Here is a 21050-nt window from a genome sequence, read left to right on the forward strand (position 1 = left end):
TAGCATTCTTGAGTCCTGCTTCTCTTTCTCTTAGACACTGAAAATTTAAAATATTTTCATGGCGAGGAAAACAAGCAAGCATGGGCACTAAACAAACACTTGAATCAAAAAAAAGAAGAAAGCAAGAAGTAATTTCGAGTAAAGAGGCAGACGTGCGAAGTGCGTACTTACCTCATTATATCTTTGTAGGGAAAGACCTTATTTTTGTTGTAAACTAGTATCATTAATTTACCTTCTTCAATACATTGTAAGTGCTAATCAAGCAATGAATGCAGTTATTGGAAGTCAAGTATGTAATCACAATATATTTCTCCTCTTTTTTCTTTCTTTTTTGTGTTCGTCTATTACTTCTTCTTCTTTTATAAATGGACTCTTCGCTCCTGCTCTACTGTATCATCTCACGCTCTCAATCTTGATCTTCACCGTCCGTTAGCTCGTACTTGCAATGGTATTTCTCTTTTCTATTTTTGCTGATTTTCAAATGATGTAAATTTCCCTATTTTTAGTCATACCTATTCCTACATGTTTTTCATTATTGTTGTTCTAATCTACTGGTTTCTAAGCTTTTCGATTTGGACTTTTGTGATTTTCTATTGAGATCTGCTCCTTTGCTGCTGTGACCACTCTATGTTATTAGGATTTTATTCCATATCATATGCTGATATTTAAATTATTTTCCAAAATCTGTACATATCAATGGAAGATAGAAGCATCAATTTCGTCTGCTTTTGCATTCACTTTTTTTTTTTTTTTCAATGTCAAAATCTTTGAGCGATGGAGCAATGTTATGGATTTTTTTTAAAAGAAAAAGAAAAATGATTTTGTTTGGATTTCTTAATCAAATGGTACAGCGTCAATTGATCCTGTACATATTACGAAAGAATTTGTATTCATGATTCCTATCTTTATCTTTGTCTAGGATATGTACTCAATGCAACATAAATTTGCTACGGTTTGATGTCAAATGCTGCTCTCATCCCTTCTATATTCATCCCAACATATTTAATTACTTCGTTCTGATTTTTTGGATTATTTAAAAAGCATTTGAACTTATAATTCACCATTTATTAAAATATATTTTAAATACAGCAATAATTTACGATTTACAAATTCAAATAACTTATAAATAAGCTAAACAATTAGAAAGATTTGAGAGAATTTCAAATCCCTCGTCAAATTCCTCAATCCAAATGCAACTAGATTGTTAGCTAGTTTTAGATTTTTGATCTTAGGTACTAAATGTTTAAGTTCCAATCCACTGGGAACGATGTATTCTTATGCAGGTTGTGTACAACAATGGCTGCTTTGATGATCTTAAAGGGAACGACTTGATCGTATTTCCAAGTCCTCCATATCCACTCCATCTCAACATTATAACCTTGAAAATTACAAATACATATATAAAATTCTCTTAATTATTCTTTGTATCGTATGGGATTTCAAATATTCGTAAAAGTTCTCTAAAACACAAAGGATAAAGTAAAGAAACAATTCCTAGAATATAAGAATAAAGAAACAGGATAACAATAGAAATGAAAAAAAAAATTAGTGGAATGGTATGTAAAATTAGTTCCTTATTTTTCTTTTGCTAATTGATCAGAATACTTCACGACAATGAGTACTAACAGGTACGGGCAAAATACAGATTCTTCAATCATAAGAAAGAAATAATTTGTAGGAGGAAGACGTGCGAAGTGCGTATGTGCCTTTCTGTTTGTAACAAGGACACTCTTATTTGTTGCAAACTCTCATCAAATTTTTCTTCTTCACTACATTAATTGTAAATGCTAATCTGGCCAGTGAATGTAATTCTTGGTTTTTAACTGCATAATCACAATATATTTCTCTTGAATACTCAATGCAACATAATTTTGTTGCGATTAAATCTTGATATATATATCAAATGTTGGTCACATCCCATACAAATCAGCCCAACATGTTCAATTAGATTGTTAATTAGTGTTAAGGTTATGATCTTAACTGCGAAGTAAATGTTAAATTCCGAGTAACTGAGATTAATGTCATCTTATGCAGGTTGTGTATGAGAATGGCTGTTTTGATGAAATTAAAGGAAATGGCTCAATCAAGTTTCCAAGTCCACCTCAGTTATCCCTTGCTTTGAGCTTAATTAGCCTTCTTAGCCACAGGAAAACAAAAACAAAAATACAAATAAATAAAATAAAATACGATATATGAGAACCATCCTATTGCCTACATGTCAAAATTTCGATGATTCATGATTTCTTGCCTAGTGTTATCCCACAAGTAGTTTTTTTTTTTTTTTTGGAGGAGTTATGGTAAAAAAAAATCTATTTCTTTTTTGATGAAGAATACATTGATCAAGAATGAATTTTTTTTAAAAAAAGAAAGATAAATGGCACGTGGCAGGTACCTAAATGTTGGCCTTCATGCATTAGAGATTTGCCTGATTTTGGAGTGTTATTTTGTGTTTTTCCGAGGAACTGTTTTGTAATGTAAATTAAGTTGGGGGAAAAAATTTAATAATTTTTTAGGATTGCAAAATTCTCATTTCCTACCAAAAAGAAAAAGGAGAAGAACTCTAACCTTTTTAACATCAGAATTTTCCTTTTTAACATTCAAAATAACTCCTAATTTTTTCTCATATCAAAATGAAACTGTAAGATCAGTCTTTTTTTTATTTCAAAACAAAAATGTAAGACCACTCTTAATTTTTTCTCTTTTTTTAATAGCGAAACAAAATTTTATGATCACTGTTAATTTTTCCCTTTTCATCTCGAAACAAAACTTTGGGTAAGTCTTCAATTAACTTTCCCTCTTAATTTGAGTGGTGTGATTTTGGTCATGATTGGTGTTTCATGTCATAAATTCTAATTCAACAATTTCTTGCAATTAGCGTTTAAACTAGTTATTTATACCACAAAACGCTTTAATCCACAATGTTATTGAAATATTTTCAACATACTACGTACAAATCTGTTCAAAGAGCAGGTGAAGAACTAGTTGCTAAATATTATCATAGCCTTTCCATGTTGACCCACGACCAGCACTTTGGTTTTTTTTTTTGTAATCAGTTCCAAAAGGAATCTGATGGCAGGAAGGCTTCCTAGTAGAACAGACAATGAGATAATCAGAACACCCATCTTAGTAGTAAACTCAAAAGCTGGACCAAACCACCAGCAAGAAATTATTTTACTATCTTAATCCCTGATTAATTAACAGCAAAATTAAAAGCAACAAGGTTCTTTAAATAGGGTCAAGCTGGAAGATGCATGGAAAGGCTCAAGTACAATTGAAAAGATAACCAAATTAGGGATCCTAATCTCTTGAAATTGTAAATTGGCTCAAAAAATGATTGTTGTTGAATTTGGCTAAAAAATTGATGCTCTTGTTGTCCCATCAGGTTTCAGAAGATAAGCACGGACATGTACAAGCTAAACATTCGATGAATGGAATTGAAGCAAAGGACAAAAGTTCAGAATAACAAATTGAGTGATTCCCTATCCAAATAGTTAACATGGGAGATTGAATTATTTATTTCTTTGTTTTTTTAATCGTAAGAACCCGAATTGTGCACGTAACTGTAAAAATTATATGACATTTTGAATGTTGATTGGCTCTGGCATGGATGAAGATCTAGAAGTACTTGTACGATTGATGCACGAGGGCAAGCGTGTTTGTTGGGATTGATTCCAAATGCTTAGTAGATTCCAATCAAGCAGCTATGCAATTTATTTTATTATTTATTTATATATTTTATAAGTATGTAGCTAGGCAATGTATCGATCAAGATTTTATTGTTCATGTAGCAAAGGTTAATTTGGTCTAGGATTCTGAGACAGTATTGGATTTGTATGAATCTAGTTGGGACTGTTGCTAGTGTTTTTCCTAGGTTTGATATTGTAAACTAAAAACCAAAATAGACTGTTTTCTACCGTTTTTCCTAGTTATGATGGAAATTAGCATATGTCAGGACGGCAGTTACTATGGCTAACATGCACCTAGAGCAAATCCCATTGGTAACATGTCTAGTGGCCATTTTTCTGCAAATGTGAGCTCCATTTTCTTCATTTTTCGCTGATTTTCTCTATGCAATTCGTCATTGACCAAGATTTTGCTGGTCTGTGGTCTACGACTCTAAGACAGTATTAGCTAGATATGTATGGATCTAGTTATTGGGACTGTTTCTAGTGTTTTTCCTAGGCTTGATATTGTAGACTTTTTCTTTTACCAACTATGATAGAAATTGGCATTAAAATTGCAAGGAGAGCAGTTAATGGCTAACATGCTCCTAGGCTTGATATGTTTTTTTTTTTTTAGTATTTTGAAACATTAAAAAAACACGAATTATGCACGCAATTCTGAAAAATTATATGGGCATTTTACCATTCAAATATATTCACAGACTTAATCCTTTTGAGTAATCCTTGGACCTCATTTGCTACCATTTGTATTTAGTTCTAAAGTTAGGAAGATGAGTTTTTATGGTGGGGTCTGGATCAAACTACACGCAACAGGTTCACCACAGAAGACCAATCAATTGTGTCGCTTGAGAAGAACAGAACAAGAATGTTTGATTATAGAGTGAGGTGCCTAATGCATATAGAATAATCTCCCTAATGAAGTAAATTATACAGAGTAGGGTGTCTGATTCGACTTTTAAACTCTCTCATTTTCTTGTTTTTCTCGTAAATCTTGGAGTTTTCCTTGAATTCAAAAAAAAAAAAAAAAGTTACTGTGCTTTATAGAGTAAAAATGGCTAATAAAGATGATGATAATATGTCTCTGAATTTCCGGTTTCATAATCTCAATTTAACAATATACTTTAGCGAAAAAAAAAATCAGAACAACTAAAGAGGAAGCCAACTTTATGACAGCAAGAAACTTTTGGATCACTCGTACATTTGTTATTTGGATGACACAAGTGTTATTCCCCTCGGTTTAAGTAAAAGCTAACAAACCTTTAGAATTTTTGATTTATACGGAGAAGGTTTATTAGGCATTTGTACACAATACCTTTAGACTTTTTTGATTTATTATACACTTTACACGGAAGTGTAAGTTGTCAAAGAATGGTAACAAAATTCCCACTCACATGCCTTGGCTTCTTTTTGTTAGTTTCTTTTTGCCTTTTCTCCTTTTTCAGCCTTCATTTCTCTGAGTACCAATGCCAATTTCCCAACTCATAAGTTGTTAAACATTTTCTTCAAAATAGGTGGATATATTTACAGGTGTGATGTCCCTAATTTTGATTGTGACGCGCAAAGTCTACCTCAAAAGAATTCAATTAGCAAAGTAGTTGGAACTTGGAAGGCTTCTAATGGAGTTGCCCAAGAAATAATTCATTGGAAGAAATATTTCTCTTTTTCTTCTTGGAAAAAAATATATTTATAGATTATTTCTTTCTTTCTCCATCCACTGTTGACACATTGGGAAAACGGATTCTGCACGCATTTGAATTTCAGGAAAGGTGATTCGCACAAATACACACTGATCCACATGCATACATATACTTTATGCACAACTTCTACTTGAATCTAGTGAAAGATAAGTTTGAGGGGAAAGAAAGAAATGTGAACTAATTTGTTCTCAGAGAAGGAAAGATTATTCGTTTTTGGTTTAAAATGAAACAAGGGAAAAAAAAAAAACAAGAAAAACACCTTAGTTGTATTTCATTACTGAACTGAAACTTCATTGATTATGGGTTGGGGTCTTGAAGAACTTGATACTTGGAAAGGGAGCTAATTTGACTATTTGAATATCATGGAGAGGGTTTTAGCATGCAATTAGTTCCATATGTAATATATTTTCATTTGCTTTTATGTCTTGCGAATTGTTGGCTATTTCTTTTTTTCTTCTGAGATATTATTGATATACGGAAACAGTATAGAAGATCATTCTTAATTCAGTTACGTCTTCACACATCATCTAATGATTTAGAACTCTTGAAATCATTCAAAAGTTGATAATTCTTATTCTATATCTACATAGTATTGGTGAATTTAATCTTATCGAAATAGTATTCAAAAGGGATTGTAGAACTTCCCTTTCCCGAGTTTAATTTGGATTAAATGTTTAGATTCTCAGAATTGGGTGCCGAAGATTATAATTTTGAACAAATCTGATTCGCTATTCTGATATGATAAACCAAATAAATACGATTGATCAACCAGAAAAACTAAATAGATAAGTAATTAAGAAAGGGCCACGTTGAACGCACGCACCTTGTACGTGAGTGCTGAGTGAGTTAATTTAGAAGGAAAAGGAAAATTATGCTCCTCATGCTTGATAGTGTCTGGATTTCACTGATATGTCCCAAATAATTATCATAGTCGTCCAAGTAATTTCCCTTTTTTTTTTTTTTTTGATAAAACAGAAGTCAATATGATAATATTATCATAGTCGTCCAAGTAATTTTCTTGATCAATAGAATTGGCTGGAGTGAATTTAATTTCAGATGAATTGATTTTGCAGAGAAGAAGCAGTGATTAAAATTGAGAAGGGAAGATACTTGAACAACAAAAATAAGAAACCTTTCTCTTGGTAATGAAAATTCTCTTTTGATCAAAAAAAAGGGAAGCTTTTCTCTGTCTCACTCTTTAAAACTCTGTTTTTGAGTGTTATCTTGAATTATCCCAAGAACCGTTTTGTAATGTAAATTGGGCTAGAAAAATAAGGGATTTTGGGGCTTTTAGTTTTGGTTTACCATTGTCTTTATTTATTTATTTATTGTCTTTGTTAGTTCTTACCGCACTATTTTTTTAATGTGGGTATCTGTATGGCACTTGATATGGGTATCTGTCATTCATTCAAACTCGTTAATGTAAAAAAATTTGTCAGTATGTGTGTGTGTCTCTCTATATATATATAATATGTGTGTCTATATATATATACACCAAATATGTGTGTGTCTATATATATATATAATATTGAAAGAAGTGTTGGAAAGGTTATACATGCATATGGGCGTGGTATGGACGTTATGCGGTGTCTATAATAGGTTATTATATTTCCCTCCGGCCCTCCACACCCGAAACAGAAGAGGAGACGAACTCGAGTTGGAAGTCAGAGGAAGAAAATGCGTACTTATTTGTTCGTTGATTTATTACAAAAGATCAAATCACTAAACCATGACTGAAAATGTTGGGAGCTTCGACTCTAATTACTTGCTACTGCTTTTATCGGAAAAGTAAATGTTCATTATTGTTTTCACTGTATTATACTAAAACATTACTGCGTACCAAGAATATTCACTTTTCAAGAGTGAATATATCTAAAATTTATGAATAACATTGGAATTAGATCGAGAGATTGATTTAAACTATTTGTAATTGTTATATATATTTTCTTTTTTTTTGTAGTTGATAGGCTCATCCGTAACTCTCAAAGTTACAGTACTTGTAATCTTGATATTTTCTTTTTTCGCAATTAATTAGTAGGCTACAACCGAGAAATAAGGATCAATATCACCAGATTGTCATTGCTAAATATTACCATAGCCTTTTCTAATGAAGTTAATTAGTTCCGAAAGGAATCCATACCTCAAGCAGTATTCACGTTTAATAACTTTAGGTAAAACAGGCTGAAATACATCTAATTAAAGATCAAAACTGCTTTATTCTCTAATCAAATTCGTAATCATAAGCATCCACCGCCTATGGATTCTAAGCTTATAAAATTTGCAAAAATCAAGCTGCCGTAATGAAAAAGCAAAAGGTTATAGCAAATCGGAATAATTACTGTAATTGATCTTTGTGGTGTTAAGTACAATTATACTAGCACTTGTTGGTGGATTCTGATTTGCGTTGATGATGGCTATGTATGCCTACCCAAGGAATTTGGACATTAAAGAAAGAATAACGTGCTTTTCTCTCGAGGCAGAAAATACATTTGATTTGCTTTTATCGTTTAAATCATAATGACCTTGCTCTAATCACCAGGAATTTGAAAGATAAAAGATATTCTCGAGGGCAAAGAATTGGGTAGACATGGTCTATGACTATAACCGTAAATTGAGTGGCTCAAAATTTATCACACCACTTTACCAATTCAAGTATTAAATGCACAATAAAAGTGTACTAGATTTAGTAGACTAGGTGTATCCAAGTTTTTGCCATTCAAAATATCCTTAGACCTCTCTAGCTAGTCTCCACTATCACTACTTATTCTTGATTCAAAATCTTATAGGGCAATAGTAATGAAGCCTAACCTTCTTTTTCTAATACTAATGAAGCCTAATCTTACAAATTTTTTCTAATACTAATGAAGCCTAACCTTCTTTTTCATTTTTCCTAGGGACCATTTTCTTTTCTTTTTTTGTCTGTAATAATTCTTGGATAACAATTTATGTATTTGTTGTATTATAAAACTACATTCCAAAGGAGAAAATGGAGAGGGGAAGGGAGGACGTTGAGGAAGTTGACCACGTTGACTTAGTCAACTCTTGTGGTGAGCAAACTAGAGGGCCTAGAAGCTAGAAGGGGTCAAAGTAAAAGATCGCTGCACTTAGCTTTAATCCTAAACACAATTAAAATCTCACACGAACTGCAAATTAATAAGAAAAAAAAGAAAGGAATGATTAATTAATTAATAATCATGTACCTAATTAGTAGTGCAAGGCAACCCGACCGGCCTGCTAAGTTCATGACAATAACATCATTAAAGTGCATGCCATAGAGGATCACATCTTCTAATCTTCGACTTTAATCGGATTAAGACAGGAGTACGAGGAGGTTCTTCACTTATAAGATTGTGCTCTTGATTTTCTTCTCATAGATTTATTTTAGTGCACGAACTTTTTGTTATTGTTCTTTACAGAACACCTTTAGGCCGTATATATTTTTTTCGTTTGGAAAGAAGAGCATGTAAATGTAGTGTGTGTGTCTATATATATATGTATATGTATATATGTATATTTTAAGAGAGATTCTGGATCTTATAAGGAGAAGGGAATAAAAGAGAGTTTAAGAGCAGAATTATGGGGGTGTTTTTGAAAAATTTTACTGTAGCAAAGTTTTTAGAGTATATTTTTGGATATTTTTAGAAAATATTTAGGAATATTTAAGAGTAGTAGATTTTTTAAAATATATTTTGGGATATTTTTTGAATATTAAAAAAATTTAGACTATTTTTTAGAGTATCTTTTAGAGCACTTTTTAAAATTTTTTATAGTATTTGAAAAACTAGTTTTTAAAAAACTGAAGGATCCAAACTATTTTTATCTATATTGTTTTTTAAAAATAATTTTTGGTTTGTGATATTGTTTTCTGGCTCACAAGTAATGTTGGCATAATTAACCTAAATTTTCTAATAGGTATTATTTCCTATTTCTATAGTCTAGTCAAATTTTAGCAGTTGACTCGTTTAAGGTATAGAGTAATTATTTGGCAGCTTTTTGTCTTAGTAATTTCTTGATTACCAAGTCATGTTGACAATATATAGGCTGTTTAAATACTGCTTTCAATTGAAAAGAGTGAGAGAAAAAAATTAGAGAGAGTCGTAATAGTTGTAAAGGTAATTCTGCTTAGAGTTTATGTCAATCTCACTATAAGATATGTAATTTATAAAACTCTTCTTCCCTCACATAATTTTATATGTCAAATGTCTTGTACTGCGTGTTTTTTGTGCCTACAAGTAACCCTATCTTCATTCATCAAATTAAAATTGTGTCAAGAATTCAATGAGTGTAAGTTAACTCAGTGGGCTCTGATTTCAGCAATTACAACTTGAACTACATAGTTCAAATATGTTGTGGTCATTCCTATTACGCCTTTAACTAAGAGTAAACGTTACCGTGAAGAAGGCCTTTGTTTGTCCAAAAAAAGAAAAAAAAATTGTGTCAAAGAACATTCCATCATAACTTTCAAACAATCATTTCAACCTCAAACAACTGTCAAGTGGTTTATCTCCATTAAAAGAGTAGTAGTGAAATCTTTTTGAAGACCTAAAACATTTGACATTTGACCTTTGAAGCTGTTGTTGACGATAAATCGTGTTGCATGTTTAATTTATTTTTTTAAATTGTAAAGCAAATCACTTTATCAATAATTCTCCACTTTCCACCAGGTACGGTTGGCCGTGTTTCCGTAGCCATTCCACACACAAATATTGGAAGGTAAGGTCAAAGCAGGAATAAATTTACTTTGACTCGGTTCTTAATTGGATGACTCAAAATGTTAATCACGTTACCAGGGCATAATGTTGTGAGTTCTAGTCCTAGATATTAATCGAAATACCTAATTAATTTTACCTTTTAATCATCATCATTATGTGCTTAACTTTTTACCTGCCTTGATGGTTACAACCAAAAAGCTCAAGAAAATGGAGTTTCAGTCAATGGAACAATTTCGGTCCAAAATCATCTGGGGTTTAATTGTTAAGTACTGAAAAGATTAACTCGTGAGACCAATAGAGGGTTTGGTTCCATTTTTTTTTACCTACCTAAAAAGCTAAAGTGTTTTGGAGACAAATTTTCAAAAGAGTCATCCATTGGCAGCAGCATGCTTAGCCACAATTTGCAAGTCTAATTTATTGTTTCATACTTGTATTCAATGCCACTCGTGAGGTCAAGAAAAACTATCTATTGCAGTAATAGGACTCCAGGAGACAGGATGGGGTTGATTTTGATTGTTTTGTTAACCTAATCTCCACGTTGCTTTAAGATGGGATTCTGATTACGTACACAATCAATTGTGGTGTCTTGTATTAGATTATCCAATGACGATGCAAAAATTGGTTTTGATATGATCAGATCATAGTAGTAATACTTGTGTACTTGGTTTTTATGTGACCATTTACTCCACTTTTACTCTTGCGTGCTCATGATTCATACTCCAAAAATTCCAAAATTCCGATTAGAAAAGTTTTTATACCATTGTACAAAGGTAAAAAGCATGGGCTGTACATATATCTAGAGCAGAGGATAATTTTCTACTTCTAAAGATTGATTTAGCTCAAATCCAAAAAAAAAAAAAAAAAAATCAGTATTCTCATTGTTTTATGATATGGGTGTCTCTTTCTCTTCATGATCAAGAAAGCCAAGTGCCAGCAATGGAAATTCTTTTCCACGATGTACTGTATTTCTGGGATGTTCTGTACCTATTAGACAATCTTGTTCTTCCCACGAATTTTGTGTTTTTCTTTTCCTCTTTTTTCTGGGATTTCAACAATACCTATGGCAAAACAATAGAGTATTTCATGCGTCAAGTAGCCTTCTCAATCCGTTTTTGCACATCTTAGACTAATCTAATTCCTGAAGCACATGGATTATCAAGAATACGGCTGAGGATCAGTTGAATCTAAATTGTTCTATTTAGCAGTTTTTGTCTTACTAATTAACTTCATCCAAGGAATGATTTACGTCATGAAATATGGTGATTTCATCCATTCAATAAGCTAGATATCTTTTCTTGCCTGGTTTTTCAAGACTATGCTAATGCAATCTGGGATTTTTTCCATGCATTTCCCCAGAAAACAACAATTTCTAGTCACGATAACATCTCAGAAAAATGTCTATCATTTCCACACCGGCCTATGTTTTGTAGCATCCTGGCATTCGTGTAATTGTTGAATATTTTTCACCTATGCTTTTTTAATGCATGAAAAGTGAAAGCCAAACCTACCTCTAGCAGACTCTCCCGGCCCCTTGCAGCTGGTGGACGGCAATATAATATTCTATGCATTTTTCCCTCTCCTCCTGTTTACCATTTACTTGGGGGTTCCATTTAGGCTATGGCCGTTTTGGATATGGTTTGCTGCACCAAATCAAGGTGCATATTGGTTAACAAGTGGTGAGTAGTTCGGCTATTTTAACACAAACATGAAACTCATTATCAAGGGGAGACAAGCATGAAAAAAGATGAGATCCTGCTGCAATTAAATAACTACTAAGATAATATAGCAAATCTATATCTTGTTCAGTGCTGGTCATAAAGCGCTCTGGCTATCTATGACCGAGGGTCCTTTTTTTTCTTGAGGGTAAACTTGAACTTTTAGAACAAGTCTTATTCAGTTTGTTGGATGTTTTTCATCTCAAATTTGTAACTGTTGCATCCTACGAATTCCGTCCAATTTTGTCCATAATTACTTCCATTAATTTATGACCCACATCTAAAATAGTATCTACCTCAGGGGTATCTTTGTCAGATTGATCTATCTAATTATCCATTTCTCATTGATATGCTCCGTTTTTAGGGGGCAAAAAAATTTGGTACTTGGTGAGGCAAAACAATAATGACTGTGCCTCTGCATATAATTAAATCAAAATAATAAAAAGTCCAAAGTTAACGTTTGTAACAGATGAAATTCACAAAATGGGGTAGAGAATAAGGCACTTACAAAAGTTGGATGACTAATTTGAGACCAAAAGAATTCAATCACCGAAGTTAGATGATCAGTTTGACACTGAAAAAATTCAATCACCAAAACTGAACTTTTGCAAAAGTTTAGTGACTATTGTGAAAGTTTCGAGTGGCAGCCGGAGTCACAAGTCACTTATATGAGTTAATGTCCAATGCAGTCCTTGTATCAATAATAGAATTTGAACATATACGCTTTACTTTACTGAGGGAGCGATTTGCCCTAATCAATTGAGCCAACTGAATGCAATCCGATTATAGGAACATGATGCCTTTTTTTGTTTCTTGGGGGTAGGGGGGAGGGGTTCAAGCACACGAGCATCAAAAACTTTATGTCATGCAAATCTAAAATCTACACCATAAATAATAAGAATGGATCTGCAAATCCAACGACCAAGGTGACATAGAACAAGGAAAATGAAAAGCTAAAATGCTTCTAGAAGAATGATGGCATGTCCCAACATTCCCTTAAGCTTAAGAAAAACAAAAGTGATTATGCTCTACGTAGTTGTTTAAGATAGCCCGTCTCTCTCCGCAATCTCCAAGCTCTTATCCAAATCACCTCAGAAATGACAGCCAGAGTGGATTAAAATATAAATTATGCAAAAGATCTGAGAATAAAACCGCTTAACAAAACGTAAAGTTCCTTCGGCTTTTAATATATAGAACTTCCAACTTTTTAGACAAGAAGTGAAAACCATTAACTTATTCTTCAACGCGCTTTGCTACTGAAAAGTAGTGTTTTTGCATGTCATCCTTTTCGATCTTACCGTACAGCAGAGGATTTGCTGTGATGCCTTTATTAAAAATATCATTAATTGGATTCAATTATATCTTGCGCCGAATAATGAACATAAAAAGCTAAACACTCTGTACTTAATTATAGTTAATTAAAAGGGTAGAGTGAAGAAAAAATGATCACTTTATTGAATAATTTTTTGGTTAGCTTTATTAAACATACTTTTGTTATTAAAAAGTTCTAGTCCGGTGGCAATTTTAAGGACAGTGTTACTGTATCGCCGTCTAATAGTTCTAATATAATTGTTAAAGATGCAAAATGTCAATTACTATAAATTTGAAGGTGTAAAATGTAATTAGAAAAACTATAACTATATGTTAGGAATCCAATGATGATATTTTTGACCTATGAATGAGCAGTTCAGCGTGAAGATCCAATTGATTTTATAAAACCAAAAAAAAAAAAAAAACAGAATGCAGTTCTAATTGATTTGTAGGGGCTATAATCAGCTGCTTTTGATTTTGCAATTAGGGCCTTTATTAGCGTTGAGAATTAGACAAAGCCCATAGGATTTTATAAAAACTTCATTGGAGAATTTATCAACTCATGGTGTTATACACACGGGATTAATCCAAACCATTCCCTTCTAAATTCACAAATTTCATGCATTAGAATATTTACACCACAAACTTTAAGAATTATACTTATTGTGGTTCTAAAATAGGGGGATTTGAATTTAAAAGGGAGGGTCATTGATTTAGACATTCCCTCTTGCCATTGATCATAACTAGTTTTTATCTCACTTTATTTTTTTTAAAGGAAGTTTTACACACTTCATAAACTCCATTGTTCGTCTAGGCTCTTCTCTTTATTATTTTTTTTTTAAAAAATGTTGTAGAGATTTTTTGTGTGTAATTTTCATTACTCACCAAAGCACTTCCCCCAAAATCATCACACAAGCACCACCTGTTCCCTTTGTGACGTCCTAGGGCAATAGTTACTCGACTATTTCATGTGCTAAAAGCCTAAAATGGCATCCAACAAAGTTAAAAAAATCGAGATATGATGGTGATTTTCATGCATCTATCTCCTTAAGAAGTAAGCAAATCGCACACTTGTTTCGCATCCATTGAGACTCCAGTAACTTTCAAGCTTAAAGAATTATCCACCCACGTATATTTTAATTTTATTAGGATTAGAAACACAATGCTTTGTGGCTGGCTTTCCTTGTGTCAAAATCTTTAAGGCCTAGGCAACACGTGGCCATTGATTTTGCCAATTTGAGTTCATCCTTTAAGAATATTTAACATCAACAAATATACTCCTCTGATTTTCTTGAAATGCAATCTTGTCACCAAATAGATTGGCAAGTTTTAGACCCCTTAACCACCCCTTGTCAAACAAATTCCCAATTATCCTAATCAAATTTGATCAACGATTTATATTAATCAGAGTGCTATTGGCACTCGTTTTATTTTTTTCCCTCTTTCTTTCACAAGAAAATAAGGAATAAGGGTGACTTCAGAGCGAAAATAAAGACTTTACGGTCACCTGGCTTGACCTAGGCTTTGGAACAGTGCTATTGACACGTTACCAGAGCATGTTTAAAGATTAAACTTGGAAACATCATAATGCTCATCAAACAGGAGTGGATGAGGGCAGTTTGGTAACTTTAGCGGATAAAATTGGCATGACAGAGATCATCTTTGGCTTACTCACTCGAGGACGGAAGGATAGTAGTGATGATTTGAAAAGGACATGATGACTGACTGATGGGATGAATCATAGTTCAAAGTGCAGATATATATATATATATATATATATATGTAACGAACACTAGCACATTGTGTCGCAGAATTTTGAGGACAAACTGAACACCTAATACAGCTACTAAACAAGAGCCTTTTTAGCTTTTGCTTTTCATGTCTTGGGAAGTGATGGCAGCAGAACAATTGGTTTGGGGTGTGATGGAGGAAGGGTGGAGAAAGGGTCCTTGGACTGCTGAAGAAGACAGATTACTCATTGAATATGTCAAGTTGCATGGTGAAGGCAGATGGAACTCTGTCGCTAGACTTGCAGGTAACTAATATACTAAGCAACTTGCCTGCTTACTAATTCTATTAGTATTGTGTACTTCACCGACTTTTCACCAACTAGAATCTTGTAACCTGCTGTCTTTTTGGCATTTTTAATGCATGTCAAATCCCACTTGGGTAAAGCTAGAATTCTTCATTCTTGGCATGTTATTTTGCATGCATATACATGGGAGTGTTGCGATTAGAAAGAGCACTGCTTATGACCAGATGATGGTTGATTTTGGTGTTCTGTTCAGGATTGAAAAGAAATGGGAAAAGCTGTAGATTGAGGTGGGTGAATTACTTGAGGCCAGATCTCAAGAGGGGCCAAATAACCCCTCATGAAGAAAAAGTAATTCTAGAGCTCCATGCTAGGTGGGGAAACAGGTGAGGATTTGGATATAACAAGCTTTTGAAATGAAATTTCATAAGAAGATTGTCTAGGATAAGCAGCTGATTTTGTGGGCTATCCTTGACAAATATAGGTGGTCGACAATTGCTAGAAGCCTGCCAGGAAGAACAGACAATGAAATCAAGAACTACTGGAGGACTCATTTCAAGAAAAAGGCAAAAGTCTCGTCTGATAACTCAGAAAAATCAAAAGCACGCCTTCTGAGAAGGCAACAATTTCAGCAACAACAGCTGCTGCAGCAGCAACAGCAGCAGCAACAACAAACTCAAGTATTTGACATGAGGAGGCTTATGTCGTTACTGGATGAAAATGAGAACAGAGTGCCAACTCTGCCTCAGATGAAACAAGATGCATCAGCAGCAGCGACTACTATCTTTCCCAATACAATTGATGATCATCATCAAGTCTTCCTCTACTCAGTGTTCAACAATTCCGCAGCTCTGCCAGAAGCAACAAATCATGATCAGGACATTAACTGGGATGGTTTATGGAACATGGATGAATTCAGTGGCAACATATATTACTCGAATTCGGCAAACAGAGCTACCCTGCGTACATCTGCAGCCACCCCTTATTACTGATACACTCAGCCTTAAAATTTCCCTGCCTTGTATTTCCCAGCCTTAAAATTTTCCTGCCTTGTATTTCCCAGTGCTTTGTTCCTAGTTTGTCATTGTGAACCAAAGAAGGTTCTCAGGTAAGGAGATCATAAGAGTTTCTTGGTTTTATGGAAACTTTTACGTTTTCATTGATGCAGTCTAGTATGGCATTTGGTGATATGTCCACGAGCTGGAACTTCGAGCTGCTCAATCAGCTGTATCTCATGAGTCATGAGTGTAAAATTAGTCTCGCTATTGAAGAAATTTTGCATAAGTTTCAATTAAGTGATTGTCTAAGAGCCAAAGCTAAGACTGCAACCTATGTATGCAATTGAAGTACAATTGCTTCATTTAACTCTTATTTCTTTAAAAATTGGCAAAAAAAAAAAAAAATTCGAAGCAGCCACTAAATTATTCAAATCAATATAATTTGAACCACCGAATTATTTTGTATTCCAAAGCAGTCGCAACTTTGAAAACTAATACATCAGTGGTAATTCTGTCAAAAAATGATGAGATGATGCTACCATGACTTCAGAATACACAGTACTGGGCACTCAAAAATGGGCATAAGATATGAGGATTGATCCACGTCGCATGGCAATGATGTTACAAAAATATGGATCCACAAATTTGGTTGTACACGAAAAGATAGAACACAAATTTCCTTCCTGTTACTTGTTCTCTTCATGAAAAAAAAAAATCTTGATTTTGCACAGGCTACATTCTTTTTTAGGAAATTTTTACACAACCTATAATCCTTATAACAGCAGGTCAACAAACTTCTCATAAGTGCCTTGGCAAGCAACAAAACACCAATCCAACTTTCTTGGTTCTATTTTTCTTCAAGTCCAAGGCTGAATAAGGTAAACATCTGGAAGTCTCGTCCTTTTAAATTAGTCATGACGTCCACTCTGGTGCAAATACTGGAGCAGTTATCTCCCAACTAATATTTCAATTCAAAGCAAAAGGATATTCGTTACTCCAACAAATTAATGGACTTAATTAGGCTTGGCTTGTACTCCAGACTGTAGCAATTGCTTTTCTACAACCAAAGGCAGGGAAGTACGAACATTTACAAATTAACTAGACTTTCGAATCTGGTAGAAAAGGAGGAAGAGCATGTACTTTAGCTAATTATCTGTTCGCAACAGAGCTTGTGTCTTATTTCCTGTACCACTTTCTGTTCCACTTTTTATTATATTGCTGTTTCTCCTTCATAAACATCATATTTTAGTTCTTTTTAATTTTTGTAAAATTCAATAACTATTAATTGAGTAAAAAATAAGTACAACAATCTCAAAGAAGTAACATATAATAGAAAATTAAAAAATACGACAGAAATTCATAAAAAAATATTTTTATGCATTTTGATTTTTTGAGTTTGTTAAATTTTGTGTATTATTCAATTATTAGTTATTGAATCTTAAGGAAACAAAAAAGAACTAAAATATGATGTTCATGAACGAGAAATAGTAATATAATAAAAATTAGGACAGAAACTGGCATAGAAAGTAGGACAGAAGATCCATCGTACTATCTGTATAACATTGTTTGACTGTAGGCAACAAGCTACCTTGTGTAGCTTCAGGAGTATAGCAGGAGGACCTGAGTATGCAATATCAATCCGGTGTCACGTACTCCAATACAAAGTTGGCGCGCCCTCACGAGGATGAAGTTTCAACATTGATGGTTGCAAAGAATTCTTACCATGCAATTCCTGAAGTCTGATTGGAAGCTCTTTAAGGTTGTTACATCCTTCGACCTACAAGGTACAAAGATTGGGCATTGATCCTTCTTCTTCAATCAAGAACTCCAACTTTGACAAACTTGAGAGTGTAAGATGTTTGAGTTGACCAAATGCCCCTGATGCAAAAAAGCTCCGTTTTCCCCAGAAAAGCTCCGTTTTCCAGAACATGGTCCCATAAATTTGGAAACCTCCCCAGAGTTGCCATAGGATCATTGACAAGTGCAGAGCGGCTTAGAACTATGCGAGTGAGACTGTAACGGATTATATGTGGTAGTATGCTCATGTATCCCTTGATCTGCAACGTATGAAGGGAGGGACACTCAAGTAGTTGGCTCATTGACAAATTCCTCTCTTCTGCAGTAAATGCGTCGAAACATCTTACACGAATAGAGGTTTGGCATAAGCAATTCTGGTTCATATTTATGCGTTTGATGATGCCCTGCAGGGACTTAGCATTCCCTTTAACAGATGCTGTTAGGTTCCGAAGACTCGTCAAGAAGAGAAGATCGGTTGTACTGCATGCATTGCTATCAAAGTTTTCAAGCGTCTCCAAGTTCACCAAACTATCCAAACGCAACTTATCATCCTCTCGAGCATTAAATTTTGAAGGCAAATAAAGATGCCGCAACCTTTTTAACTTCCAGATGATGTTTGGTATGGTAACCATCCGATCTATTACTACCCGCAAATCAAGTGTTTGCAAGTTCAACAACTCACCAAGACTTAATGGCAGGTTGTTTAGGCGATAGTCTCTGAAGTTTAGGTATCGCAGAGATGTCAATTTCCCAACTTCTCCAACAAATTTGCTCTCTCGTAGTTCAAAACCATCAAATCTTAAGACTCTAAGCAAAGAGGAACAACTTCAAGTTTATTGACTCCGAAAATTCTACAAACTCCAAACGTCGGAGTAATTTTAAGAGAAGAAGAGACCTAAGATAACCAAGATGCATGTCAGCATTTTTCAGCAAGACGGCCATTACATCTTCACTCTGATAACCCCCACCAACGTTCATGGAAAGTCTACGTATGTTGCCGAATGGAGTGGGAGACTTGTTGATTTCGTTTCTCTGACATGATCTTATGACCTCAGAAAATATTTCTTGTTTGGCCTTGTGAAGACACAAGTCTAACATCATGCTATGCAGACGACAAGATTTGAACCGTCTGATGTTCGGAACCTCAGCTTCATTAACCTCAACAAAACCTCTGGTTGCTAATTCATCCAGATACTGCTCCGCTGCATCCATCATTGTTATTGCAGATTCTTCATTGTCCGGTTGTACAAAGCCTTCAGCCATCCACAGCTGGTATGGTGTTTCCACCTCTATGTTTGGTTGCTCAGAGAAGAGGCCCAAATAAAAGAAACAAAGCTTTAAATGGTGTGGCATGTCATCATAACATAAAGATAAAATTTCCAGTTCTAACAGTTGCAAAGTATCTTCTTGATGGACGTTACACAACTCAATAGCACGAAGAGCTGCCTTCCACTCACCTGATGTCTGCTTTGTTGCCAACAAGCTTCCAAGCACATTAATGGCCAACGGTATGCCTTTGCATCTTTTCACAATAAATTCTAGCGTCCCGTGCAACTGCAGATCTGTTAGCAAAGGGGGAGAAGTCAATTCAAACAGACATAATCCTCCAAATCAGACAACGAAAAATTTAGCTATTGCTGCAAATTAATAACACCATGAAAGGAAATACAAGAAAGAATATGAGAATAACTAATAAAAATTCAGAAGAAACAAAACAATATGCATTGAGAAACGACCACAAAATCCACAACCATAAAAATATAGCAACAAAATCTTAACTGAATTTGGGAAAGCATCAAATGAAAAATCCGGACTGTGTTATTAAAGACTTGAATCTTTTTCACAACTAAAAGTATGATAGCGCATTTTTGTTGCACATCAAAATGCAAACACATCCAGATAAATAATGTCAAAAATTTAAACTTCATAGCATCTAAAAAATTGATTGCACGTCTTCGTAACATAAAAATGATGGCAAGAATTTACGAAAAATAATGATAACGGACACAATTGACTGACCTTCAGGGATATTCACGCATACTCTGTGAACAAGGAGCTCCAAACTTTCCTCTTCAGTCAGGTGCCTCAACTTGAAAAGTACAATCGATGGATTGGATGTTGCTAATTCTTGAAACCGAGTGGTGGCTACCAATTTACTAGCTGTTTTCCTAATTCCTAAAAAACTGCTTAGCCAGTCTAGGTAATCCAGTGACCACAAATCATCAATAACCACCAAGCATTTTGCAGAAGCCAGTAGGCTGCGAATGTTGATGGCGATGCCCATAATAGAACAGTTTCTCAACATCTTGTTGGCGGCCGGTACAAGTTGCTTAAGAATGGAACCTAAAACTCCCCACAATTGGTTAAAGTCGCGCTGTGCCGAAGTGCCCAATGAAACTCAGGCAAAAGCTTCAAAATGGCGACGCAATGACCCATGGTTATATAATCTTCTCACAAGGGTTGTCTTTCCCAAGCCGCCAATGCCCACCATGGAAATTACGTTGGGGGAAAAAGAATCCGATTTCGATTCAAGAATCCGATTCAAAAGGAGTCCAACTCATTGACTAATCCAACAGCAACAGAATCCTTCTTCTGGCGTAAACCAGAAGGCAGGGGAGGCCTGTTGTTTTGCTGGCCCTGTGACAAAAGCTCCCCGACTCCCAGTAGGTGTCTGATCCTTTTTCCGAGCAGGGAAATTTGCCCCGGAAAATCATCATTTACGTCAGAGAAAAACCACCTTTTGATGGTTCCGAGAGAAAGAAAGTCAGCATTCTTGCTTTGGTTTTCAACCACTATATCTTCCACATCATAACAGGTTTTCTCTACTTCTGTCAACCAATCATGAATTCGTTGTTTTTTGTCAATTTCTTCCACTAATTTCTGGAGCAAAGATAGTTCTAAAACAAGCCCGTTTATTTCATCGCTTGCTACTTTCCCCGAGTATTTTTCTCCTTTCTCGTGCAGTAAATTAACGACGTCTTTGACTAATACAGAGGCCGACAGGATGCTCATCCTTCAGTTGAGTTCAATCAGTTGATCTCCCCACCCTAGCCACCAAGTGACCTTTTATTCTAAGACCCTTTTAGCTTTTCCAAATTATCTTAG

At 34.5% G+C, this 21050-nt stretch overlaps 2 protein-coding genes across 2 annotated transcripts; one reads left to right on the forward strand and one right to left on the reverse strand.

Moving 5' to 3' along the window:
- The first annotated feature begins 14996 nt into the window (after positions 1 to 14996).
- Positions 14997 to 16142, forward strand: LOC113765872 (transcription factor MYB48). Its single transcript, XM_027310117.1, has 3 exons — positions 14997 to 15153; positions 15407 to 15536; positions 15635 to 16142. The coding sequence occupies exons 1-3, from the start codon at positions 14997 to 14999 to the stop codon at positions 16140 to 16142; spliced, it is 795 nt and encodes a 264-aa protein (XP_027165918.1).
- A 1820-nt stretch (positions 16143 to 17962) lies between these two features.
- On the reverse strand, positions 17963 to 20229 carry LOC113765873 (putative disease resistance protein At1g58400). Its single transcript, XM_027310118.1, has 3 exons — positions 19965 to 20229; positions 18841 to 19507; positions 17963 to 18752 (listed from the first exon to the last, which is right to left on the reverse strand). Exons 1-3 carry the CDS (start codon positions 20227 to 20229, stop codon positions 17963 to 17965), a joined length of 1722 nt encoding a protein of 573 aa, XP_027165919.1.
- Between the last annotated feature and the right edge of the window lie 821 nt (positions 20230 to 21050).

Source organism: Coffea eugenioides, chromosome 3, assembly GCF_003713205.1.
Source record: "Coffea eugenioides isolate CCC68of chromosome 3, Ceug_1.0, whole genome shotgun sequence".
Taxonomy (NCBI): domain Eukaryota; kingdom Viridiplantae; phylum Streptophyta; class Magnoliopsida; order Gentianales; family Rubiaceae; genus Coffea; species Coffea eugenioides.